The sequence below is a fragment of the Lonchura striata genome, chromosome 5 (genome assembly GCF_046129695.1).
Source record: "Lonchura striata isolate bLonStr1 chromosome 5, bLonStr1.mat, whole genome shotgun sequence".
In the NCBI taxonomy this organism is placed as follows: Eukaryota; Metazoa; Chordata; class Aves; order Passeriformes; family Estrildidae; genus Lonchura; species Lonchura striata.
In genome coordinates, this window is record NC_134607.1 from 38,033,340 (window position 1) to 38,060,218 (window position 26,879).

At 34.5% G+C, this 26,879-nt stretch overlaps 1 protein-coding gene across 31 annotated transcripts in view; it reads left to right on the forward strand.

Annotated features, from left to right (window-relative positions):
• NRCAM (neuronal cell adhesion molecule) overlaps positions 1–26,879 on the forward strand; it is a 143,071-nt gene that overhangs the window by 102,892 nt on the left and 13,300 nt on the right. For 6 of the 31 annotated variants that reach the window (XM_021545279.2, XM_077783458.1, XM_077783463.1 and 3 more), the window contains 17 exons: positions 262–428; positions 512–659; positions 1,217–1,341; positions 2,610–2,639; positions 4,026–4,127; positions 6,831–7,028; positions 7,141–7,211; positions 8,080–8,305; positions 8,594–8,709; positions 9,424–9,628; positions 9,788–9,910; positions 10,942–11,118; positions 12,146–12,211; positions 19,583–19,648; positions 20,168–20,293; positions 21,330–21,482; positions 24,936–25,067. In XM_021545279.2, coding sequence (XP_021400954.2) covers positions 262–428; positions 512–659; positions 1,217–1,341; positions 2,610–2,639; positions 4,026–4,127; positions 6,831–7,028; positions 7,141–7,211; positions 8,080–8,305; positions 8,594–8,709; positions 9,424–9,628; positions 9,788–9,910; positions 10,942–11,118; positions 12,146–12,211; positions 19,583–19,648; positions 20,168–20,293; positions 21,330–21,482; positions 24,936–25,067 — 2,231 coding nt within the window. The remainder of the gene's footprint in view (positions 1–261; positions 429–511; positions 660–1,216; positions 1,342–2,609; positions 2,640–4,025; positions 4,128–6,830; positions 7,029–7,140; positions 7,212–8,079; positions 8,306–8,593; positions 8,710–9,423; positions 9,629–9,787; positions 9,911–10,941; positions 11,119–12,145; positions 12,212–19,582; positions 19,649–20,167; positions 20,294–21,329; positions 21,483–24,935; positions 25,068–26,879) is intronic. The other 25 variants (XM_031507916.2, XM_021545288.2, XM_031507917.2 and 22 more) reach the window with 8 other exon arrangements.

A 26,879-nucleotide genomic window follows, 5' to 3' on the forward strand; every position in this document is an offset into this window, starting at 1 on the left:
CTTTAAAACTCTTTTAACACTATTTACTATTTTAAAATAGTATATTTAAAAATAGATGCTGTATACCATTTCCTAATGTAATATTGCATATACCTAATGAACCAGCAGTAAAGTTATGCCTGCAGAGTCAAGTTTACATTTCTTTGAGTGCTTCTGTTTCTGTTTTCCAATGCAGCAGTCCTAAGTTTGTGTTTTATTGATAATAAAACCATACAGAATTTAACTGTGATGCTGGCTAATGATATTACTTCTTATATAAAGGTTTAAGGGAGTGAAAGGTAGCATCCTGCGTGGAAATGAATACGTTTTTCATGATAACGGAACCTTGGAAATTCCGGTGGCTCAGAAGAATAGTGCTGGTACATACACATGTGTAGCAAGAAATGAATTAGGAAAGATACAAAATGAGATGCAGTTGGAAATTAAAGGTGAGAAATTAGTCATTCTTTCATCACTGATTAGTACAGGATTTCAGACTTTCTGGACATCTAATTTTAATTTTAAATTTCAGATCCAACGATGATCATTAAACAGCCAGAATACAAAGTGATTCAGAGATATGGCCAGGTTTCTTTTGAGTGTATAATAAAACATGATTCTACCTTACTACCAACTGTTACATGGTTGAAGAACAATGATGAACTGCCAGATGATGAAAGGTAAGGACCACATAGTTTTCCTTTATTTTTAATTTTTAGGTCCTTTTGTCTGCTACTTTTTCTGATCTTTGAAAGGAACATATTGACCATTGACATTTTCCAAAGAATACAGATAAAGATAATGGCTATCCAATATTTGGTGACTAAAGGATTTATCTAGTGTGATGAAAATATTAAGATAGAATTTAAAAACAAAATGAGATGTAAGTATTTATACAAACTTTGCACACTGATCTTATAGATAATGTGTAAGGTAAAGATAATTGACATGAGAAGCTAAACAGATAACAGAAAGCTATTTTGCTCTGGATCACAAATATTTCAAATTCCTTTGAATATATTTGGAAAGAAAAGTACATTAGAATAAAAGTTACTGTGGGAAGATGGTCAAGAGCAATCAATAAAAAAAAAAAATAAAGTTGTCCCGTAGCTTACCTTGGGTAAATATAGCTGTTTAGGTATGTACAAGTATATGAGATTTGATAATGTTTTATGCAAGTTTCCTATAACAGTGCCAGTTATTGAAAAATCAATGGCTGAATTTGTTGTATTTACAGGTTTCTAGTTGGTAAAGACAACTTGACCATTATGAATGTAACTGATAAAGATGATGGAACATATACTTGCATAGTTAATACTACTCTGGACAGTGTTTCAGCAAGTGCTGTGCTTACTGTTGTTGGTAAGAATGCTCTCAAACGTCTACTGTTAAGTATGAAAACAGCATTAGATTTAAAGTGAAAAGCACAAACATAGTTTTGGTTTTTAGTCCAGGACAAAGGAAATGCCACTTAAGTGTCAATGTGTTTCAATTTTTATAAAATGTAGTCCCACCTTACAGTTTACATTTGAATTAGCTACTTACAAAATGACTGAGTAGCTAGAGGACAGATTCGTGCTGTATAGCTTTTTATTTTGATCACATCTGAGCTACTACAGGAAGTTCAATTTTGCAGGGTATTTGAACATAAACATGGTAGAATCACAGAATGGTTTGGGTTGGAAGGTACCTTTAAGATCATCTAGTTCTAAGCCCCCTGCCTTGGGCAGGAACACCTTCCACACAACCTGTCTGGGCAACCTGTTCCAGTGTTTCACCATAAAAATCATCTTTGTAATACATAACATAAACCCACTCTGCTTTAGCTGAAGCCATTCTTCCTTGTCTTACCACTACTTGCCCTTGTGAAAAGTCACTCTCCAGCTCTCTTGGAGCCTGTGTAGGTGCTGGGAGGCTATTCTAAGGTGTCCCCAGAGCCTTCTCTTCCTTGGGCTGGACAGCCCCAGCTCTCTCAGCCTGTCTTTATAGGAGAGGTGCTCCAGCTCTGTGGTCACCTTAGTGGCTCTGCTCCAGACTCCTTCCAACAGGAACATGTCTTTGTTGTGTTGGGAGAATGTTATCTCAGGATCCTCTTTGACAACTGAATTATGCTTCAGAAAGACTGAGCATACTTGGTTGTGTGACTTATCATGGATTGTATGTTAGTTTTCTGTTAAGTTTTCATGGTTGCAGATTCTTGCCAAATATATTACTTTGCCCCTTCTCCAATGTGTAAGAAAGTTTTAAGTAGATGTCATGAATGATTCTTACATGAGTTCACTCTGAGACTCAGAGCAAGTATGTTTGTGTTTTAAAATTCTGCTGTGATCTTATGCCTATTCAAGAATGATCTAAGCCAAAAAACTAGTACTTATTTAGATGCTTTTATAGAATTGCTTATTTTATTTATTTTCTTGACCTATTCTTATTTTTAAAAATTAATAAAATATTCAAGAACACTTTTTTATCTCTTCAGGGAAAAATTATCATGTGTTTTTTTTTAATTAACCATTTAATCTAAATAAGTTAATTTTTCTTTGTCTCTAATAACTATAGTCTTTAACTACCTACAATATTCTGTTTCTTTGGCTACTAACTGATTAAATCCTTTATATTAATGTTCTTTTCAGCTGCTCCCCCAACACCAGCTATCATTTACGGTAAACTAAAACAAAGTTCTCTTTCTACATCATCAGGCTCATTTCCCTGTTGCAATTTTTTTTGCCTTTTTTTTCCCATTTTCCAACGTGTGTGTGTGTGTCTGTGTCTATGTGGTTTCATCCCATTTTACCAACTACTTCATTACTATCGCACAGAACTTAGGAATGTTACAGTGCAGGCGGATTTATATTTAGGGAATAAGTAGTTTTCAGAGATAAATTATTTTTAATTAAGATTGGGTATAGTATGGCAATGTTTTTTCTCATAGACCACACTGTAATACAAATTAGTTATATAATAAAGAAAATATCTAAAATGTAAATCCAACTCTTTGGTGAAAGGTAATTCACTATTAAAGACTTCGCCTGAACCAAATTATGTTGTATGTTAACTAATGTTAACATTGGTTTTGCAGCCTTGTAGTCCTGCTCTATTTTATTTTTTTATTTCATAGTTTATCTTCCTTTTACTTCACTCATAAGATGAATATGATCATATTAAGCAGTTTGACTTGTAATTGATGAAATTGCCAAGATTTTAAAATATAAGTTAATACTAAAAAAAAAAAAAAAATCTTTTAGGCATAGTCTTAAATTTGATGGTATAGAACCTTTAATTTGGTAGCATGTTTTCTGAATTTGGGGGTTCAAGTGCAGCATAATAAGCTAAAACACTTTTAAGTATAAGACTTTTAAGCACTTTTATGTAAATCCTATCAGTGAAAATGCCTATGTATTTTTACATGAACCTACTTATTAGTTGTGATTTTTGTGTAACAAATCATATCATAAATTGCCTTTATGAGTTTAGAATGGGCAATTACATCTTGATGTGTTATAAGGATGTATAATAACAGCTTGTGTGGTATTTCTGAGCCTTTTTAAAAGAACAGCAAAAAATAAATAATTTAGTAACTTGAAATTAGTTTCTGTGTGAAGTATACTTGTTTTGAATTCACATAAAAATATTTGTAATGGTTCTAGAAAGGCTTCTTTGATATGAATGTTTCTTTATTTTCCATGTTGTATGAAGTATGTCTGTTACAATAGATAACCACCCATAATCATTCAAAGATAAACTAAACAGGCATTTCATAATTCCTTGCATCTCATCACATTTTTATATCACAGTACACTCAGATATAGATAAAAATAAATACCAGTTCTTGTTAATGTATAGAAGTTTCCAGGTTACATCAGTTCTCCATTTTTGTCTGTTTTGTAATAATTGCATGCTATTAGTCTTTAAGTCATGTTTACGTAAGTGAGTAGACCTGCCCTGCTGTATTTGTGGAATTCTTTGACTGGAATGTAAGGATTTTTTTTTCAAATATTAAAGCACATATTCTGGTGTGGTTACTTACTTTGTCTTCATTCAATTTACAGCTCGGCCAAATCCACCCTTTGACTTGGAATTGACAGGTCAGCTAGAAAGAAGCATTGATCTCTCTTGGATACCAGGAGATGAAAACAACAGTCCCATTACAAGTATGTTTGTATCTACTACACTACATTGAAGGTGTTGTTACCAAATTTCAAAATATTTCTGGAATAAATTTTGTGTACAGCATGGGAAAATAGTAAATTAATTCTCTACAGCTGCCATTCACTTACATAACATACCCTTAATTCTACTGTACAGCCAAGCAGGAAGACCAGAAGAGTTGGGCTTTTTGATTTAAAAAGTTGTGCTAGATAATACAGAAGTTACATATATTGATATGAGGTCTGTCTGACAAGGTCCAATTTTATGAATATGTAGAGAACAGGCTTGTTCATTGGTTGTATGTTTCTGAAAGAGAGAGCTACTAGTATCTTGCATTAACTCTTTTGTAATTCTGTGATTTGAAATAGCATCATCAATAGCATGATTTGAAATAGTGCCACCATCATCAGTGATTACCAATCTTGACTGGTACAGAAGTTTATTCTTCATGAAAATATAAGGTAGATAGTTTCTCTGGGTCCAGACAGTTAAAAGAATAAACCATGTCCATAAAACAAAGCAATTAAATATTTATAAAATTTTGAGGCAGTAAATTGATATTAAATGCTGTAATTCTTCCCATTAAACATAATGAAAACTCTTGCCTATACTGAGCAGAGAGGATAGAGGGGGAATTTAGGAGCAAGGAACAAAGATATTAATATTTCTTTTCCAAAAAATAATGGGATCAGAAAGACTTTTTGACATTACTTTTTCCCTATGAGCAATTTAATTCAACGACATCATTATTTATGCAGTGTGTTTTTAGATAATAATTGCCACAAGTTGCCAAGACCAGTGTAGATGTTATGTTTGGAAGTAATTAGTCAGACTGACTTACTGAGTGTTGCTCTCCAGTGTTTGATGCTGGGTCGGTACTAACACTGAAAACAAACCATAAGGATCAGGTATCTGGGAAGGAAGATTTGTAAAAACCAGAATTTCACAAGTTTCTGAACACATCAAAGATCTTGACTACATTTTAATGAAACACTGATTTTTATGAAATTTGACAGTCTCAGGCATCTCTAATGTATATCAACTAGTAATATACCTTAAAATGCAATATACAGAAGATCAATGTAAATCGTTGAATAGTGGTTTATTCATATACATATACATTCATTAGTATTCTCATTTTTTCAGCTCCAGCAGACAGAAATGTTGTATTTCTGTAGGAATGAGATCAAACCATTGCAAAAAAGTTAATACTAGGCAGTGTTGTCTCTTGTTGGTTTTTCTAGAACAAGATACTGCATGCACTCTCATATTGGAAACTGAACTCTTCTAACTAAATAATGCTGGATTTAATTATAATACAATTTATATTGCTGCATGGTCATCTTAGAGGCTGCAAAATAAGGCATTTGCTTCCTGAGTAAGCTTATTTCTTTTGCTGCTGCAAAAGTGCTGATGAAGACTCAAGGATTCACTTGAAATCATTTCAAAGTGCAGATGAAGATTCAAGGATTGCACTTCATTAGGAGTGATCTGTTTGCACAATATGACTGACATGCTTGACTCTCTCTGAAAGCTCAGATAGTTTCTTTTTTTCCCTTGAAGCTGCCTATAAATTATTCTGCTAGAGTTGCAGGCAGAAGGATAGTGACCAGGGAAGCAAAAAGCAGTAGTGAAAACCTGAAAACCTTTCTGGCATATAATATTCTCACCTTTTCAGCAAAGCTGTATCCAGGAAATGTCCCATCCCAAGACCTGTATCACTGAGCACATAACAGCAGCAGTAGCTCAGACAGTAATTTGGGGTCAATACTCCCTCTTTCTCTTACTACTTAGGTCAGAATGAAATCTGCCAGCCAGAAGGCTGTGATTAGTACTTACCTCTTTTACATCTTGCTCTCAATTTGTGCATTTTTCTATGCTCCAGGTTCTGTGGAATCTACACAGACTGTAAATTCTTCTCCCATTTATTTATTGTGTCCTAAAAATTCTCCCTAATCCATATCTCAAATCTTACAGCAAGGTTTTTTGGCTGTTTCACATCTGTAAAACAATGTCCTTTTGTCTTTCATAATGTATATGATTTTCTTTTTGGAATTCTACAAACCTATTTATCTGTGAGGTTATATATACTTTGTAAGGTCTTAACAGTAATCATCATAATATTCACACAGAGTACTCTCAAGAAATTTAGTTTCTGAGCATACATTCCCTGATATAATTTGAAGATAATGAAAAGTGCTCTCAAAAACCTTCCTTAAGTATAGGTTCTTGACTTTAAATAGATTTTCATTATGCCAGTTTCATTGGGGAAAATGGAATATTCAGGGAGTTTTAAATTTATACAGCTACTCCCTGCTGTCTGCTTGATACAACTAGGACCAATGTATTTCAGAGTCAAATTCCACTTCCTTGCTGTTATAGTTCAAGGGTTCCCATTAAATTAAAATCCTGTACCTGAGAGAGAGCTCTTGTAATAATGTGCTACCTGAGAGATGGCTGCATTAGTGAAAGTACGAAAGGATAAAAGTAAGGGTTTATTTTTTATATTTCACCTTTATTTCTACTTTTGATATCTCCATTTTAGATCCGTGTTATGGTTTATGTATTTACATGTCATGTTCCATGATTTTTGAAAGTGCTGGTTGGAGCAATCCCTTCTGGCTAGCTCATTCAGAAATGCCTATACTTGTCTGGGGAGCCGATTCAAGTTTTGACATAAAGTTGGATTCAATTCCTGCTTGCAGACTTTGTAATTGAGTATGAAGATGCGCTGCATGAACCAGGAGTGTGGCATTACCAGACGGAAGTCCCTGGCACTCAGACAACGGCGCAGCTCAAGTTGTCTCCCTATGTCAACTACTCGTTCCGTGTGATAGCTGTCAATAAGATTGGCAGAAGCCAGCCGAGTGAGCCATCTGAGCAGTACCTGACAAAATCTGCAAGTAAATAATGATTCCCACTTACCAGCGATTGATTCCTGCTATGAATATCATTGAGTTTGCTTTGAAGCACACAGCAGCCGTTCTTGTTCACGTGTAAATATTTCATTTTTAGGCCCTGATGAAAATCCTGCTAATGTACAGGGGATAGGCTCAGAACCTGATAATTTGGTAATAACATGGGAGGTAAGATGGGTCTTTTTTCAAGTTTTCATTTGTTTTAAAGTTTGTGAGTAGCTTTTTTTTTTTTTTTTGAGAACCAATGATAAGAATACCCAATTGCCTGCTTAAAATATACTTGAAAAAGAGCTAAATTCATACATTCCCCATCTTCATTTTCATGAAAAAACTGATTTTTTTTTTTAAATATGAAAATAAGTTAAAGGTGGGGGGGCATATTTCCTTGCGTGATTTCTCAAGATAAGCCAATAATTAAGTAATACAGGATGTTTTGCTGTCAGTTTAGGAAAATTTCAAAATATAAATGGAGGTTTATTTCAAGTACAGTCTAATTTTTAGAGTGAATTTGTATGTGAATGCTACTTCTACTCTTACCTGTTATGATAAACTAATGATTGTGCACTTTCCCACTAGAAAACTTCTGTTGAAGTTTTCTGCATCATGCCCTTACCATCATGACAGGAGTTCAAGGAGAGCCGTGTATAATCAATTTGCCCTTTCAGGCAAGAAATATTGCTTAGGGTGCACTCTTTACAAGGAGTTGGTGCAAGTCTGGTTTTCTCTCTTCTTCTTAAGAAATATTTGAAAACAAAATATATATACGGAAATCACAATGTGCTGTTTGTGTAGGAATTAGCCACCAACATCATTCAATGTGCTTTTGACCAAAGAGTGAAAACTGAAAAAAACTTGGTCAACTGAAGTGACCTCCTGTAAAAGCTAAATTGCATAACTTTCAGCAGTGCTTCTCTGTTGCAGAACACAGTGGTAAATTTTCAGTGACATTCTATAAAAGAATTACTGTATTTCTTTCTAAGTTAAGATTTTTTTAGATGCTTCAGTATATTAAAAAAAATATTTATTTTCATTTCAGCCTTTAAAAGGTTTTCAGTCTAATGGACCAGGGCTTCAGTACAAAGTCAGCTGGCGCCAGAAAGATGTTGATGATGAATGGACATCTGTTATAGTTGCAAATGTATCTAAATATATTGTGTCTGGTACACCAACCTTTGTTCCATATGAAGTAAAAGTGCAAGCTTTAAATGACTTGGGGTATGCACCAGAGCCATCAGAGGTGATTGGACATTCAGGGGAAGACTGTAAGTTTTGTAGTTTGACTCAGTTATCCTAATAAAAATAAACTAAATGTGTAACCTGAATGGGTATTTAAGATACTGAAATATTGATAAGGGGGATAGTAGTTATTTTTTTTAATTAAAAGAAAGCAATTCAGAGATAGTAAAGACTACTACTCTGTAGTATCAATCCTGAAAACATAGAAACATTTTAACCTACTCCATGAGTGCAATGCAAAGACTCATTCTAAAAAACTGTGTTTGTGTGGTTTCTAATTCTAACTAGGTGCTTGTTGCATCCTTTCCACACAGTGCCAATGGTTGCTCCAGGCAATGTGCAGGTTCATGTTATTAACAGCACATTAGCAAAGGTGCATTGGGACCCAGTTCCACTAAAAACTGTCCGAGGACACCTTCAAGGGTACAAAGTAAGTACGGTCATTCTCTTCCTTGTTTATTAAAATAGATCAATCTTCCTATATGAGAGAGACTGTGTAGTAAAGAGAAAGGGAAAGTACCTCTGAGGCTCATATGTAGTTTCTTAGAAACTCAGTCAGCTCAATGGACATCAGAATCAGCTTTCTCATCTGATCAAATTGTCACATAATTGGAGGAACAGTGTTCCCATCCCTAGGTGGAGATCATTCCAGTACTGTAACCTTAGAGTAATTGCAGAACTTGTGTGTTTTTACAGCCAAGCCAAATCTTTTCCCCCATTTTTAGGTAATCTGACATCAAGGATTAGCATAGTCAGGGATGTGATCTAACAAGGAGGCAAGGTCCAAATCTGCTTTGGAAGGCTGTAGACATCTTACAGAAATAATGGATAACTTCTGCCTCTCAGATAGACTGGATAACAGGAGAATGATCACAGACCAATGCAGTTCCCAACCAGAACTTGTATCAAACTGGTTTTGAGCATTAGCAGAACTGGCAGGCAGTAGTTTGCACCCAGTTGTGTAGACTTTTTCTGGACAAGGTCCATTTCTGAGCAGGAAAGCTCTGTGCTGGGTCTAATCTGAGCTTATTCAAATTGCAGTTGCTTCTACCTATAATTCATGGTCACTTATGGAAAAGCTCAGAGTTTAGAAAATCAGAACAGCTAAGCATTCACTTTAAATATTTTTTTTTGCTGTCTTTAGGTTTACTACTGGAAAGTGCAGAGTCTATCCAGAAGGAGTAGACGACACATAGAAAAAAAGATCTTGACTTTCAGGGGAAACAAGACTTTTGGAATGTTACCAGGGCTGGAGCCCTATAGTTCCTACAAGCTGAATGTTAGAGTTGTTAATGGTAAAGGAGAAGGACCAGCAAGCCCAGACAAAGTATTTAACACCCCTGAAGGAGGTATGAAATGAAAAACCAAGATATTAAACTTAAATGAGGTTTACTTGGACTTCATAAAGTTATTATCTGTCTCAATACAGCAATAATCTTAAGAATTAATAATTAATGACCTGTTTAAAGTTAATCTACTTTGTATTTACTCTGTGTTCTTTTTAAAAGTTCCTAGTTCACCCTCCTTTCTGAAGATTACTAACCCAACACTGGACTCTCTGACTCTGGAGTGGGGTTCACCCACCCATCCAAATGGTGTTTTGATATCATATACGCTGAAGTTTCAGCCAAGTAAGTTAAAATTAAAATTAATTTATTTTGCGGGTTGGACTTCTGATCTTTCAAGTCCTTTCCAACCCAAACCATCGTTTGATTCTGTGATAAAACTCTAACTTAGGCAAGGTATCTACCAAATAATAATCCATTTATGAAGAAAAAAATTGTGCTACATTTATAATGTACAAAAGATATAATTGTATTGTAAATGTCAACTTCGAAAAAGACTCATATATTTTGATAATATAGATGACTGTACTTGGAAATATTTTCTTGCTGTAGTACAAGGTTAACATTTTTATTACTTTATTTACTTCAAACCATAATTCACAGACAAATGGAGGTGAGGTCCTATAGATAAGTGGCTTTCAAGTTAGATGCAAGATAGTACTACTTACAAATTCTATATTCTAACTGCAGAGAAAATGTCATTAGAAGTAAATCAAAGTATGCCCAATTACATTGTCATCTGCTTTTCCAATTTTCATGGTATTATTATCTTAAAAATAAAAATTTATAAATATGCCATTTACTCATCTCAGAGCTATTAAATCACTTCTTTTGAATCCTAGCTACTTAGCCCAGAAATTTCTCAGCAGTGACACTGGGAAGGAAAGAGTTTCATATGCATGTAACAGATAAAGGAAGTTTACTTTCTTCCACTTACTAAATCCCGCTGTTTTTTGGCATTAGGCACAAGTAGCTTCAATGTTTACTTTTTCTAAGTATACTGAGCTTAGAGTTTCAGATTTTTTCAAAAGTCAGGGAGTTTTTCAATGCTGCATAAATTCAGATCATTTGAACTGAACTCATCTGTCTTGGATTCAGAGATTTATGAGAATTAAACTTGACCTTAAAAAACTTGCTGGTGTTTCGCATCTCCCAGCTGGACTTTGGCACCTTTACAAAAAAAAGTATTTTCTTTTGAAAGTGTAGATGCAGCAGACAAGCAAAAAAAAATAAACATACAAACCAAAAGCCTTTTTAAACACAATGATAGTGTATGCAAGTTTCCTAATCTTTTTTTCTTTTTTCTTTAACAACAGTCAACAACACACATGAATTGGGTCCTTTGGTAGAGATAAAAATTCCTGCCAACGAGAGCAGCTTGATATTAAAAAATTTAAATTACAGCACCCGGTACAAGTTTTACTTTAACGCACAAACTTCAGTTGGATCAGGAAGTCAGATAACTGAGGAAGCAGTAACAATTATGGATGAAGGTAAGATATATATGTACAAGGAAAGTCCTTTGAGTTTAAAAACAGTACAGATAGTATTAAACATCTAAATATTGCTATTGCTTCCTTCCACTAAGGAAATAGGCTGACAGATTTTTTTTCAAGAGCTTTCTTAACTGTTATATATTAATAAAATATTTTAAATATTTTTGAAGAAAATACATGTAAAAGCTTTCTGCTGTAGTGGGAATCCCCAAAGAGGGATAAAGCCTCTTCTTTTAATATCAACTCACAAGCTCTAAAACAGACATTGGCCTTTCTGGGCTTCAAGTTTTATGTAACTTTACGTTTTTAGTGGTCTTTGTATATTCACCAATTCTCTGTTAATCAGCTTTGGTCACGGAGAAAAATACTGGAATGATGCAGGTTTGTGATTAGAGGAAGTTATTTCTTTTTTTGTAGTATGCAACAGCTTCTGTGAAATCTAAATTGCTTTCACAGAACTGGCAAAAAACTGTGAAACTCTTGAAATAAATTGGCCCCAAGTAACTGTATAGTATTTAAAAACCACCAAGTATATTGTTAAATCCTGTCACCATTGATTTTTATATTTGCAGCCATTCTAGAACTTTGTTAAAGTTGTTTTTTAATTAAATATGGATGCTTAACAAAATAAGAATAATTTAAAGCTGACAGGAAATTTAAAACTTTTTCCTATAATTTTTATCATTTTTATATTAATAAGTTTATTTTGGTACTATGTTTTCACATATTTTTATGCTCAGTAAAATGATAGTTTATTGGAATTGACATAGATCAGTTGCTATTCAATGCAATTTCTCTTTGCATATGATCTGCATTTATTTTATATCTTGCACCCTAACAAGCATGACCAATAAAATTTTGTAAATGCATGTACAATCATTTTGTCTTGTAGTAGTCTGTCAGGGTTCAGCATAAATTGATTGTTTTTAATTTATTTGAATGAACACATTTTATCTAGTCTGCATGCCTTTTATAGTGAAATTATATATGTATGTTTCCTTTGGTGTTGTATCTAATTATGTAGTGTTCCTATTCTTGTTTTCCTCCATTAAAGCTGGTATTCTCCGTCCTGCTGTAGGTGCAGGCAAAGGTAAAATGAAACTGCATGATTTATTAATGTGTGGATTTAGCAGTGTTGCAAATGGGGAAATTGCAGTGGTAAGGACAGAAAATCTTGGACTACACATTTTTGTACAAAGTGTAATCAGTACTGGAAGAAAACAGTTGTGGGGATTTTTTGTTTGGGTTTGTTGGGTTTTTTTTTAAGGAATCCAGAATGCTTATTAATACCTTTCATCTGTTTATTTTGCCACAGAGTTCCAGGGGAATTCATTAGCTTTGCTTCAGCAAAGTCCAATTATTTCTGAACATTTAGCAGATGTATGCCACTGTCATAAATATTCAGGATCCAGGTGCACTAGCACTGATTAGCTGGAATAGAAAAAACTGCACTTTAGCAAAGGATATTCATTTACTGCTTGTGCCATGTGCATTTTTTGTTTTAAAAAACTATCTGTAATCTTGTTCTCACTGTGGATTACTGCTACCCACTTGAACACATTTACTTCATTTGCAAGCCAACTGTGCATAGGAGACAGATGACTGACAATACCCTCTGTCTACTTCTCAGTTTGAGTATCAGATTGAATGTACAGGCAAATGTCTTCCCACTGTTTTAGGTTCACAGATATTGTGAATGAGTACTTGAGGATATTTCAGTGAGTACAAGCTAGTATCATTCTTTTTAATGAATTTTGGTAATATTTAGTTCTTTATTGCACACAGTTTTAATGAATTTTGATATCTGCATTGTCAGAAGCAAAGGTTGTCCTGAGGTAGTTCAAACTCAGGAACACTTTCTCTACAGAGGTGCCATTGAATGACAGGTGTCATTAACACTAGTGAACACCTGTGCTTCAGATTTCATACCATAAACATCACAAGTCAAAATCTGTATGTGAAGTACCTGACATTTTTAATAAACTTGGAAGAGACAGCATGAAGTATTTTACATATAGTTTCCTTTCGCTTGATTATCAGATGTTGTGAATGATAGCCATAAGAAAGAAATTCATTCACACAGTCTGGTATAAATCAGACAATGTATAAATATATGTATGCCTGTATTTGGGCATATAAAGTATAGATTTTTATATGTATATATATGTGTATTCTGATATCAGATGTGTTTCTGCTAAGTGTGTGAAGTTGTGGAATTATTTTGATGATAAGTCTTTTTTACCATTTTAGTCTAGTCGTAGCTGAGATTGGAACAAACTGGCTTTAGTCCTGGACATGCACAGCAGAAATGTAAATTAAGTTGTCATTATTTATAGCTGACTCTAAAAATTCATTCAAGGAAAAATGGATTCTCTGTGTGAAACTGAGGTCTAATTATAGCTGTATGTGTCTATCAGAAAGCATCTTATTTGTAAGATTAGCTGGAGCAGCTCACATTTCAGAGCTGTCATCTCAGATTCTCTGAAAACTAAGCAGATGTTTGTAGTTCCATATGGTTTATGGTTTCAATGTTTTCACATGTTCCTGTAGCATGTAGCTCTTGCAATTGCAAAGGCTTTGGACCGGCAAACAGCACAGAACTAAAGCCATGACATCTGTGTGGGCAAATGAGTTTCTGCAGGTCTGAGATGAATGCTCTCTGTAGTTACTACATTACCATGTAAACTGCTTTGCCACTGATCAGGGACCAGGAGCAAGGAAAAGGAGGATCATATTACCACATCAAGCACCAAATTAGTCGGTCCTCTTGAGTGGTGGATTTGGAAGTTAGAAATGCTCAGCCCACTCAAAAAGTAGCTGTACCCAGCAGTAAACTTTCCTTTCTCTATTAAGTGCAGGAGGGCCTCTATGTCAATACAGTTCTTTTGATTTGGACCCAAAGCAAGAACAAATTTAGATATTCCCAGCCTTTTTTGTAGTCTATCAAAAAAATATCAGGTTTTTAATTTTGAAGGGCAGAACTTACCAGGAAAATGTAATTATCCTTTTTCTTTTGATTTGAACACACTGATCCTGGAATCTAAGTAGACAGTAGGTTCCAGATTCAGCCAGCCTAAACTGCTGAACTCAAATTTCTGCATTTGGTGTTTTCTGCTGGATAGTTGCCTGTGAAGACCTGCAGCTTGGCCAGTCATAGACATTAGACACATGGTCCTGGAGGAATTAAAATAATTTAAACCTTAGTGAGCTGTGCCGCTTGGGACATATTTCACTTCTCACAGTAAAACTGTAAATTAAAGTGCAGAGAGATATATTGCTGTGGTAAATCAAAGGATCTTAATAGATCCAATATTTTTAGTGTCACAACCCTACACAAGTAAATCATTAGGTGTTATTTACTAGGTGAAAAAAGCTATTCTATTATAGTTGATATTCCTGTTTGACTTGCACTTATTATTTTTCCTTTCTAATACTGTGATGTTATGAATTACTTAAAACTGATCAAATTAATGGTACTACAAAGAAAAAGAGAAATAGTTTTTCTTAGCAACCCATATTCTAAATGGGCCTGAAAACTTCATATGTAAAAAAGAATTTATCAAACCTAATGTTAGATATTAAGCATTCCCTGGTATTGGCCATTTATATATTGGCATCTAACCACAGGCATGAGGTGACAGAAATGTGAGAAAAATGGGGGAATAACCCAATTACATATAAAATAATTACATATAAAATAATTGTAGTAGCAGCTGCAACATGACTCAGGTGATCACAGGAGTCAAGTCTTTTCTGTCCTTTTCAATTAGGAGTTTTAAATAACTGCCCTGTAGAGAAAGGAAGAAAATTCCAGTTTGACCAGGAGTAGAAATGAAAGTTACTGGTTAAAATAAAGAGTCAAAGAGGTGCATGTTTTTGTAAGCTGAAGTATAGGGAGTCATGGCATGGCATGTCAGCCTCATCCCACAAGCATCCTCATTTCACTTTTTAGGTTTTTTTTATTTAGTCAACATTTATATTTTAAAACAAGGACTTCTAATCTGGATGCATGCTGACACTGGTAACTGGTAGTCTTGAAATGGAATTAAAATAAGTTTGTAACCTTTAACTGTAGCTAGTGCCTCCTGTCACTGGTACTTAATTTGGTCTGTTTTCTTCTAGTGAACTTCTTAAGTACTATTGACAAATAGTACTTCCTTTTGTCACAAGGGGGATAAATAAGTAGTCTGTCCTCTGGGTTTAAAGCTATTCTTTTGGGATTTTCAGCTGAATCACCAGTGTGTACATCCTCACTGTAGGCTAGAAATCAGTCTCAACTGAGTTTATATCTCTGATCTCTTTGTAGAAGATCATCTCAGTTTTCTTTGTTCTGTACAAAATGCAGTTCTTTAAATAATTTTCTCTGCCCACCATCTGTTTTTCCTCCCTGTTGAATCACTTCACATAAGGTCTCCATGTCTTTTGCTAACAATTTCAAGCTGCTTTTACAGTCAAGTTAAGTGTAGTATTTTTGTATTGCCACTTCAGCCAATCTCCCCCTGTGGACTTCTCCATTATGTATTTGTGTGATTCTTTCAGTACAGCCTGCTATGCAGAACCACTCTTTGTCCTCTTTTAAGTTCACTGGGAACAATGCTGAAGCTTTGCATGCTAGACTAGAGAAAATTTTAATTATCACTGTGCAAAAGTTCCTGAAAATGCTTTTTGCTTTATAAATGTCATGCCACATGCTCATCAATGACATTATCTTTTGCATTTCTTCTTTGGCTTCTGTACTTCTTACACTACAGAAATGCTCTTGCAATTGGCCTCAATAATCCCAGAAGTGACTGATGCCCATTTCTCACTGCCAGAAATTGAATTCACTCCTACTGTTATACTAAAGCTTGAATTGCATACTGCAAATGTTAAAAAGGCAAAGGAAAATAAACCCCTTTTCTATATCTGACAGACTCTGGCAGAGTCTATTACCTTTGTCCTTTGTTTTTGTGTGGGTATGGGTTTTTTCCTTATAGTTAACTTTTCTCTTTATATATACATTTTAACTTAATTGTCTATGATGTATTGTTTTGTGAGTTTTTTTTTCCCCATTTGACACTAGTCTTCAAATTTGTGCATAGCACTCACACAACATTTTTTCCTGAATATCAGGTGAATTCCATGACAATTCCTAAAGTTTAGTCACTTTGGGGATTACTTGATTTATTGTTCTTCTGGACTAAATCTTGAGAAAGAGTACCTATTTCATTATTAAAATAGCTTCCAATCTCATGTCCTGTCCTATTAAATTGTATTGATTCTGCAGCCTGACTATAACTGTTATTTGTAGGAACTGTGTTCCTGAAAGGCTGAAAAATTATGTAAAACTCTACCAAAAAACTCCAGTAAAAAAGCACTGGAATTAATTTGAAAATAAGATTAAATTTTACTTCCAGCCTAGGTCTCTTTCTCAACAATTGGTAAATGCTTTTATATGATACTACAGGAATGAAACCATACTTGGAAATGCCAGCTAAATTTTGCATTGAGCCAGGAATGAAAAAGCTTTATTTTCCAGAGGTAGACAAATAAGAGTGGGTCTGTATAAAACCTGTAGCTTACTAACAGTCCATTCCCATGTTTTTTGGAGTGATGCTTTTGCCAGCACTGCTACACAGTGTGGGGCATGGTTACAGATGAGAGAGCACAGTTCTCTGCTCACCAGGTCAAAGTTTCCTGCACGCCCCTCTCCCCCACCTTTTCCCAGCTGGCACTTGCACATGCTGGGAGCTTCTGCCAGCTGACAATTACACATTTGCCATTTGTGAACAGTGCTGGGAAACATATTGAAGAACTGAGAGGTTAATTATAATTAGAGGTGTGATGATTGAGAAGACAAAGAGTCTGGGTGGATTGACTAGAAGCTTTAAATATCGTAACCAAATCACCTCCAGGCTTTAATCACCTCAGGATCCATCAGCCTTCTTTTATGTTCTTCTGTGTGTAGTCATGTTGCAAATATGGCACATTTAACAGACTTAAGTAAAACTTGGCAGGCCTTATGGCAGATGAGATCAAGCAATAATACAAAAGAGGAGAATTGCAAAAATAATAATTTTGCAAAGAGATATGCTACTGAACAAATTTCCTGGTGCACTGTATTCAATAGTTAAAAACCATAGAGTTCAAATCTGACCAAATACTACATGTGGGTAAATCTGTGCATACAACTATTGGTAAGAATCAGATACGAGTACATTTGATGGATATAAGCATAAATCAGTCACTTGAGAGAATTTAGAAGTAAGATAGCAAGGAATTTTGGTAACTTTCATAGCAAACTTGATTGTTTGATCATATGAACGCATGATCAATTATATGAACAAAAAGACTTTTACCAGATACTTTAATCTAGCAGGTAATTCCTCAATGACAGCAGAAACTGGAAACTGGAGATGGAAAAATACCCCACAAAATAAGATTGAGCGATTGTTGAATTTGCTTAGTGATTCAGACACTCTCCATCATCTGGAGTCTTTCACAGAAGATGAGACAGTTTCTTTCATCCCCAAGTGCTCTGGCATGAGAAGGGAGAAGTTAGGGGTAATGCTGTGGCATCTATTTGCAGGAGTATGAAACAGATTATTGCTAACAGCTTTTTCTATCTTTGCTATTGTGAAAAATATCAGTCATATGGTTGGGCTGCTAATTAGACATCTTCCATGGAAGACCAAAATCCACGACAATATAGCTTTGAGAAAATACAATTTAATGAAACAAAACAAAATCTTATTTGAAATACAAACCTCTTGTTTTCTTGGCACAGCACAAATGCTGAGATTGTTATTGAAATAAACACCTGTTCCTATGTCTAAATCAGGAAGGAAGTTTATACATCCTGTCTGCAATCTCAGACTCTGCTCCCTCCTAAATTTAGAGACTGCTTTTCTTTCCTTTTGCTACCTCCACAAGTGGCACAGAGAAGCAGAATCTAATCCCCTTGTATTACCATTACATGCTAGGTTTCCAAATCATAGGCAGCTCTGGCTTTGGTATTTCTTGGGGTAGTTGTTGTGCCTTAGAGACCTAGATGGCGTGCCTTTTTTTTTTGTTTTGTTTTGTTTTGTTTTTTTCCCTTGCCTTTTTTTTTTTTAAATCTAGTGCTTTCTCAATTATTTTGTTCAGGTGGTTGTAACAAGAAATTAATCTATTCTTTATTATTTAAACAATATGTTCCTTATTATTTTGGTTGGTGAAAGAAATTATATATAAGCACAACTTAGCTACAAAAACATCAGATGGAGCAGTACAGATTGAATTGTTGAATGAGTACTACTGAAACAGAATTAAGAGGAAATATCTAATGCAAATATGGGGATAAAAATTCATTCTGTAAAACACTGTAATAATCAGAATACATTAGCAGAAGAACTGATGGAATTTGATTAATTTAGGTATTTTTAAAAATACTCAGAAACTATAGTTTTCTAGACATCTGTTCTAGGGGCCCAAGTAAGCAATTTTCTGTGTGCATATAAATTTGAACTTTTTCCAGCTGGCCATATGGACAAAGCCAGCCTCTTAGAAGAAGAAAGTAATTTAAGTGCATAGATAAATTCTGTGCAGCCTTTTTTGCCTTGCTAACAGGCTTTTGCTCATTTTATTTTCTCGTGTAGATGAAGCCATTGGAATTCTGTAATTTGTCTTTACTGACACTAGATTTTTACCTCTGGTGTTTCATGATGCTTTGGGAAGCATTTTATATATTCCTAATAGAAAATACATTTTTAGCAGGATAGAAAAGTCAGTGGCAAAGTGAGGCATTTTCAGTTAAAACTAATTTCATACCTTTGAGGAGCATCCTCTCTGTATCTGCCCTATATTACAGCATTAGAACTCTTAAAATCTATTTTTTATTAGTCTTAGGCAGGCAGAGACGCTGAGCTATATGTCCATTTGTAACAAGCATTGCTGGAGCTAAGGTATGAGCAAAGAACGAAGGTGTGAACACAGAAGTGGCTAATTTCAGAATGCTGAAGAGAGAAGCTCATCTTTTCACAGATGTGGGCATTCTGCATGTCTGTGAGAAGTGCTGTTGTCTGACCAGAATGGCAGCAGTGAGACACAGTGCCTGACAGTGGGCAGCTCCTTGCAGTCTGCTCCTTCATGTCTTTCACTCCAGCATACTTTGACCTTGGCTTTCCCATAGCTGATGTCTAGTTTTCCAGTGTCTAAAGGGGTCATCAATGCATAATATTAACAAAAGCTGATTTTGGGAATGTCCTGTGAAAGCAAAGCTGCCAATACATACATACCTCAGTTTGTCTTCAAATACATGGGTATCACTTAGCTGTTTCATATTTTAACAAGTAAAACTATTTGAAACCTGCATGATCTTAGAATGTGCATGTGTTATTTATTTAACAGGTAAGGTTTTACTGTATTAGTTAACTGCTACTTTTTGATGCAAAGTATTTTTACTCTTTATTTTTTTTCTTTCCTACTATCTCTGATGGTGAAGGATATTCAGAAATCCTTTTTGCAACTTCCCCAGTCATGCATACTGTTCGTCCAACATTCTATAAGGGTATTGTCTTCCTTTTTTATCATTATCAATGCAGTAGAGCCAAAATCCTGTAAGAGCTTGCACTTGAGGCATTTGCAGTCCATTCAGTGCCACATGTCATAAAGGCAGGAGTGTACCACCTTCATGCCTCCCTTCTGTCCTACCATTTCCCATTACCCTGACAATGTTCTCATCTCTTTCCAGCTGTCTGCATTTTACTTCCAGATGAATAGAAATAATATTTTTCAGAATTTTGGCAGCTAGTTACTTTTTAAGTATTTGGCAGGTTTTGTTGTACAGAGAATTCTGAGTAAAGTATATAGATTTTACTTTATAATTTCTTAGTGTAGTAACTGCCTGGGATTAAATTTCAAAATGCAGTACTTTAGTAACTAATTTCCAGTAATGGAACCAATGAAAAATGTACTATACTCACCCTCTATATGGTCTAAAATAACTTAGTAACTTCTTTAAATACTTTTTTTAAATGTATGAAGTCACAACTGCATATTCTGCTTTGTTTTTCTATTGTGCATTTAGTTCAACCACTTTATCCAAGGATCAGAAATGTTACAACAGCTGCTGCTGAGACCTATGCCAATATCAGTTGGGAGTATGAGGGACCAGATCATGCGAACTTTTATGTTGAATATGGTGTAGCAGGCAGTAAGAATTCATTTCATTAAATTCTGCTAAAGTTTGAGATGTATTTTGGAAGACTTTTATAGTAAATGGGATCTTAAATTGACCCAGTATTAATGACTCATAAATGTCTTAAATTATTTTATAATTTGATCAGGAAGATCAAATAATTTTCATTTTAATAAACATCAATGCTTAGCAGGTTTTTTGATTAATAGACAGAATATGAACCTTTGTTCCTTTGTATTATTTTATAAATTCTTTTGAACGTGAACTTCTAAAAATGTAGTTTTCATGAAGTGATTACATGTGTAAAAATATGATTACTTGCATTAAAACAGGATACAAGGATTTTCCTAAATTATGCCCAATTCAGGCAAGGAAAAAGATTAAATAAGATATAATTTGTTAAATAAACCTTAAAATAAGATATAAATCAATTTATGTGCTCTTATTGCCTAACACCAGGTTTAAAACTTTGATAATACTGATAATAATTAAAACAAAGTTAGATAATAAAAGCAAGATGCTTCTTTTCAAATACCCCATCCTTCTAAAGTCATGACTAAAGGTGACTAATCTGAAAATTGGAATAGAAATGCATTTTTCTGGATATTAGCCAAAGAAATAGCTGAGACTGTCCTAGAAAAAAGACTCAAGAGAGATTCAGATTTTGAAGTAGAATTTCTTGGCCAAGATAAATATTGACTGAAACTGCAAAAGTGCTATTTAATAAAATGAGTAAAATCCATTTTAATGCATCTTATAATTACAAGTTCAAAAAGCATTTAAAAAATAACTTAAATTTGCATTTATTTAGTACAATGGAACAAATGTTTAAAATACTTTGATAATTATTGTACAACGTATTCTTCAATATGTTGCATGCAATTTATTAAATTTATTACTCGTAATTTTTGATAATTATTTTTGAGAGAACAGGTATTTTTCTCAGATACATAGTTTAGTCAAATAACTGTCAGTAGTATTTTGTCTAGAAACTTTCAGTAATACAGAGAAAATTAAAATTCCCATTTGTTGTTTTCCAAAATTTTTATAGGCAAAGAAGATTGGAAAAAAGAAATTGTAAATGGTTCTCGAAGCTTCTTTGTCTTAAAGGGTTTAACACCAGGAACAGCATATAAAGTCCGGGTTGGTGCTGAGGGCCTGTCTGGTTTTAGGAGTTCAGAGGATGTGTTTGAGACAGGTCCAGGTGAGGCACACTATACCATAGTACATTTCTGTATCCTAGTCAGAGCTGTGTTACACCAACTGCTGAAATGCCTAATTGCTTCTAGCCAAGAGATCTTGCAGCTAGAATCTTGCATGTTTCTTTCATAGTGCAATGTTAAATTCTTTTATAAACTCCTAAATAATTCCAATATATTTATGTTTGAATTATGAATGTTTCCATCCTTTCAAATCACTCTACTTGACTGAGGTTTGTACTAGGGGCAAGATATGCCCTGCCCACACTCCATCTGTGTGCTGTGCACTGAAGATGACCTATTTCTAATATTTACAATTAGTATAATTACAGGACTGTATTTAAATAATGTTGCTTTTTATAGAGCTAAAATATTTGCATAATCAGAAAGTGCAGATTCAATCTATTTATACCAGTGTTAAGACATCCCTACTTGTAAATCTCTCTTTTCCTGCCATATACTAGTTTTGTATGGATTTTGATGTCACACATATATCCTGGGAATGAATAAGGCTGTTTAAGTTCCTTAGGTTCATACTGCAGTCCTATTTCTTTGCAAGCAAATCAGCAATGCCTGCCGATTATATTCAGGAAAAAGGTTCCATTGGAAGGTTCTTTGATGTTATGCTGAATATTGTGTTGCCATCACATGCCATGCCATCATCATGTTCTTGATGTGCTGTTATTGTTTTTGTTTTTGCTAGACACTTCTTCTCATTCAAAGCATTTTAGTCAGTGCATAATTATATATCAGTAGCCCCACAACTCCAGAATGTTATAAAAAAGTAATTTAAATATGAAAATAAACTTGAACATTATGTTATAATTATCGAGCATCAATATAGACAATTGGTATGCCAGTTTAAAAGTGAGCACTTTCTAAAATCATCATTTTTTGCCTTGTTTTGTTCAATTTCTGTTCACAGTTTATCATGTTGCAGGAAGGTTTGAAAATGTGGTGCTGAATAACAGTGCCAGGCAAATATGCACAGGCTGAACACAGAGCCAGGAACAGCTAGTGGTACAAAAGCCTACCTGTGAAATGTTAATGCAAATCTGAAGCCTAAAGGAGCAGTAAACATGGATCAAGACTGTAATATAATTCAAAACAAGCTGCATGGAAACCTTCCCTAAAGCATCTTCCTACATAAAAAGTCCTGAGCCAGGAGATAAGGATTCCTGTACTTAGTCATGTTGACTCATGCCCTTGTGTAAAGGGACTTCAGACACTCCTTTCTGCTGCTTAATGGAAAGTTTCAATGTTCAGCATGGAATTATAAACATAGCCTATTTCTTACAGAAAAATCTTGTGTCATGCTGTCTTCGGCCTACATCAAAGCTTTTAAACACTGCAAAAAGATGGAGTGGACAAAGAGGCAAACACTGGAATATGGCCTTATTAGGCATGAAACTTCGATATTTCAAATATGAGGCTTTTCTACACATTTTTTTCTTTCACAAGAATTCATATAGAGCATATTCACAGTGTGTGGGTTTTTCTTTTTGGGCATTTCTGGTACAGTGTTCTGCATTGACTCCTCCATTAATGGTTCACCAAGATGCAAGGTTTTTCTGCCTGAAGCAAATAATTTGTTTAGTGTAGACAGGAAATATGCCATTTTTAAAGATGCACAGAGATCTAGAACCCCTTTCCTACTGTAAATGCAGTAAGTTAATACAGGAAGCTGCATAAATAAGTTTTCATCTTCCCATCTATCTTGCATATCTTTATGCATGAGTTGTTTGGCTTGATGGCATTTCCTCCTACATTTGAATGTGAATTTTGCTTTTGCATTTTGTTACAATATGTATTCTAAAATTTCTAATGCCTTATTATGAATGGAGATGCGCGAAACTCAAAATAATTTTAACCTTGATATGAAAACGAAGTTTTATTTTCATTTGTAGTTCAGAGGAAGATTCCTTTTGTGATTTTTTTTAATTGCCACTTTTTAATATTTTTATATATATATATGTATATATGTCTATTTATATATGGCATAAAGAGTAAAAATAGGTATATAAGCTATATATAATATGTAGAGACTTTGATGCAAAAATAGTTTAAATTCTTGTTCATATAAGAGTCAGTTTCTAAAATATCAGAAAACATAAACAAGGACTGAGAAATCTTCTGATTGTATCTCCACAATAACTGGGTACATTAACTCACTGAATTATTTAAATGAAAATCAAGTTATAGCTTTGCCCAGTAAGACCAAAAATAAGCATTTAAAGAAAGAGTTAATTTTAGCATAGTACTTCTAAAGTGGAATACACACTGGTCTTCTCTATGGAGTGGACTGGAGATACTGTACATCGGAAGTACTTTGTGTTTCCATAGAATCCCTCAGGAATGGGGGACCATTGACAACTGCTTTTCCAAGATACCTGTCTCACACCTCTTAACTAGAAAATGACACTGAGACATTGGCTTTAATTCTGTCAACTGAACAGCTCTTTGCAGAGTTTCATACTCTTGGGTTTTGGGTTTGGAGAAGAAGCTGAAGAATGAATAAGATAGGTTCGGATGGATGTTCATCTTCCTCTGCTTCATTCTTTTTCCTCTTTGGAGCACGTATACATAACTCCTCTCACTCTTCCCACTTTCCCCCTGCAGCAAATCCTAAATCAAGTTGCCTGTAGTGTGTTTCCTTAGCAGTGGAGCAGAAAATAAGCTTCACCAGAATAATCCTCCTACTGTGTTGGAGATCAGTAGACCCAGACCCAAGACCACATAGATAATTCCTGTCCTTATTAGTGCCTGTAGTGTTTTCTTTGTACTTCGTTTATTATTTACATTATCTTCCAGCTAGAGTCAGTATTTGGAGAGGAATAGTGCCAAGGAAAGGTTTCCCACCTCACTAATTCTAAATCATGGCAACCATGATAAATGAATTGTAGGATGAGGTATGGGTTTGAGGAAAGAAAGAAAACCTGATGCCTAATAAGGTTTTAAAGGCTGTTTCATTGTTGATTTTTAGTTGAAATTGAATGTTAGGCTCTTGAATTATCCATCTGATTCCCCATTTCAGAATGATGGGAATGCATTATCTTACCAGAATTGGCTTTTTAGTAATTTTGAGAATGCAATTGACATGTTTGTGTGAATTATAATTTGCAACTTCATTTCAGTAGTTCAATTAATTCAAAATGGTTGAGAATAGTTTTGAGGTTTATGGAAAGCAATGTAGTAGGTATGTAGATTTTGCAAAGTAGTTGCTAAGCTTAAATGTTAGCAGACTTTTTATATACTGAAAAGTAACTTCTGTGCGTAGGTGCTTGGAAATATTGTGAATAATGAAAATGCTCACAAAATACAGAAACGCTTTTCCTTAATGCTATCTATTTTTCACAGTGAATGATATTCTTTGATGAACATTATATTGTCTATTATTTATCTGAATTAGCATAGCATTTAAATGCAGCAAAACATAATTTTTCTTCTTTTATCTCTAGCAATGGCAAGCCGGCAGGTAGACATCGCTACTCAAGGATGGTTCATTGGTCTTATGTGTGCTGTTGCTCTTCTGATCTTGATCTTACTGATTGTTTGCTTCATAAGGAGGAATAAGGGTGGAAAATATCCAGGTATGCTATTTAACCAGAATAGTAAACTTCATCTGTTGGTAACCCATTAAGACAGATCTTACTGGAAAATTACATTTGCTGCTGGTTTGCATTTACCCTGTGTATATGGCAAATCAGTCTAATCATTTGGAGGGCTTGACAGGAGCCATCTGCCTGCATCTATTTCAGCATAGGAGAAGGATCTTCTTCATTCCCAGAGGGTCCTATCAGTGCATGACCTCTCTAGAGAAGTTTGAGCTTTGTTTGGAGCATCACCACTACTGCAAATTCCACTTTCTGAAGTCCAGTACAGATGGCTTTAATCCACTAACATGAGTTGAGTTAGAATTTATTTGGTTAGAAAGTCCAAATCATAGCTACTTGTTACTTTAAAGTATGGGGAATGCATGTCAGAAGACAAATCTCTTAATATGTTTCCAATTGTTCATATTTTTTCCAATACCTTGAGTTCCTTCCCAGAATTTGTGTCATCTTCAGCTGCTGCAGTTTTGCAGCTAAGTTTAAAGTTACCACCCTTCAGTTAGGCTGGGATTTTTTTTATTTCTAAGAGGAGGTGTAAAATAAATGTTTTTTATAGTATGTCAAGGAATGGCCAGGTATGTTTTATAATTTTTCATTAAAAATTGGAGCTACACAATGTATGTCTTCTATCAAAACATGCATCCCTCCTGGTGTACATTACAAAAGGCATGTATTTGTATGTATATATGTGGACAAATATATATCATATATATATATATATCTTTCCCTAGTGTTATATTTCTTTCTATGGAGTAGGTCCACAGACCAAAGCTCTCTTGAAAAGGATAGTGAGAACCAGTTTGCACAGTAATGCCAGACAGGATCTCAGGGCAGCTGTTGAGGTATGAGTGACTATGAATTAACTTAAGTGAGCATCCAAGGATAATTTGATTTTTCATTCTCCTATTCTAGATGCAATAGAAAGTACAGTTGCTAAGTTTCATGTAAAATCTTGATTTAATGAAAAAATTATTTGCTTCTAAGGTTTGGAAATATATATCTGGACCCTAGAATGCTTATTTAAAATCAACTCAAACTTCCTGAAGTTCATACTGCTAATTTGGGCATGAAAAATAGAGATGCATTTAGAAAAGTATAAAAGAAAAATCCACACTTTGTTTTACTTTCTTCTGCTTGTTTTGATCAGTGCACTTCTAAAATCTTAGTGTCAGGGAACACTAAGAATTTTAGCTTTTCATAGGGAAATCTGCTGGAATAGACTAGCAGATTACTTTTATGAGAAAATCACTTTATTAAGTACAAGAATCCTATTCTGCCCAATCTGTTAGATTGTTTTACAGAGATAGCAAAGATTTGTTGTGACAGCAAAAATTAGGTAAGAGAAGTTTATCTTCCAGCTGCCTATGCCTATGGAGAAAACAGGTTATTAAGGAACATTTAGTGTTACATAGAGTTTTATGACAGGCTGAATCATTTTAGGGTTTTTTTTTTTTGCAATTATTTGGATTTTTTAAATGAGAAAATGAGATAACAAAGGGCCTAGAAAAAGTGATTCAGGTGACTGAAATAAGTGAAGTGATGAAATTGAAGAGTAGGGAGGACATGGAGTGAACTGCCATCTAGAGGAGGGTAAAACAGAGGTTTTGAGTAACAGTGTAGAGGGCAGTTGGATGCTAAGGTTGTTATTGCTTTGTGGACCCTTGATATTCTGTCTTTTTTGCTGCTTCTGCAGAATCAGTAGTTGTAAGGTATATGTTTTTTCATGCACAGATACCTATGCATGTAAACACCCATATATAAAGGTGGACCTGCACTCTTTTTAAGATTTTT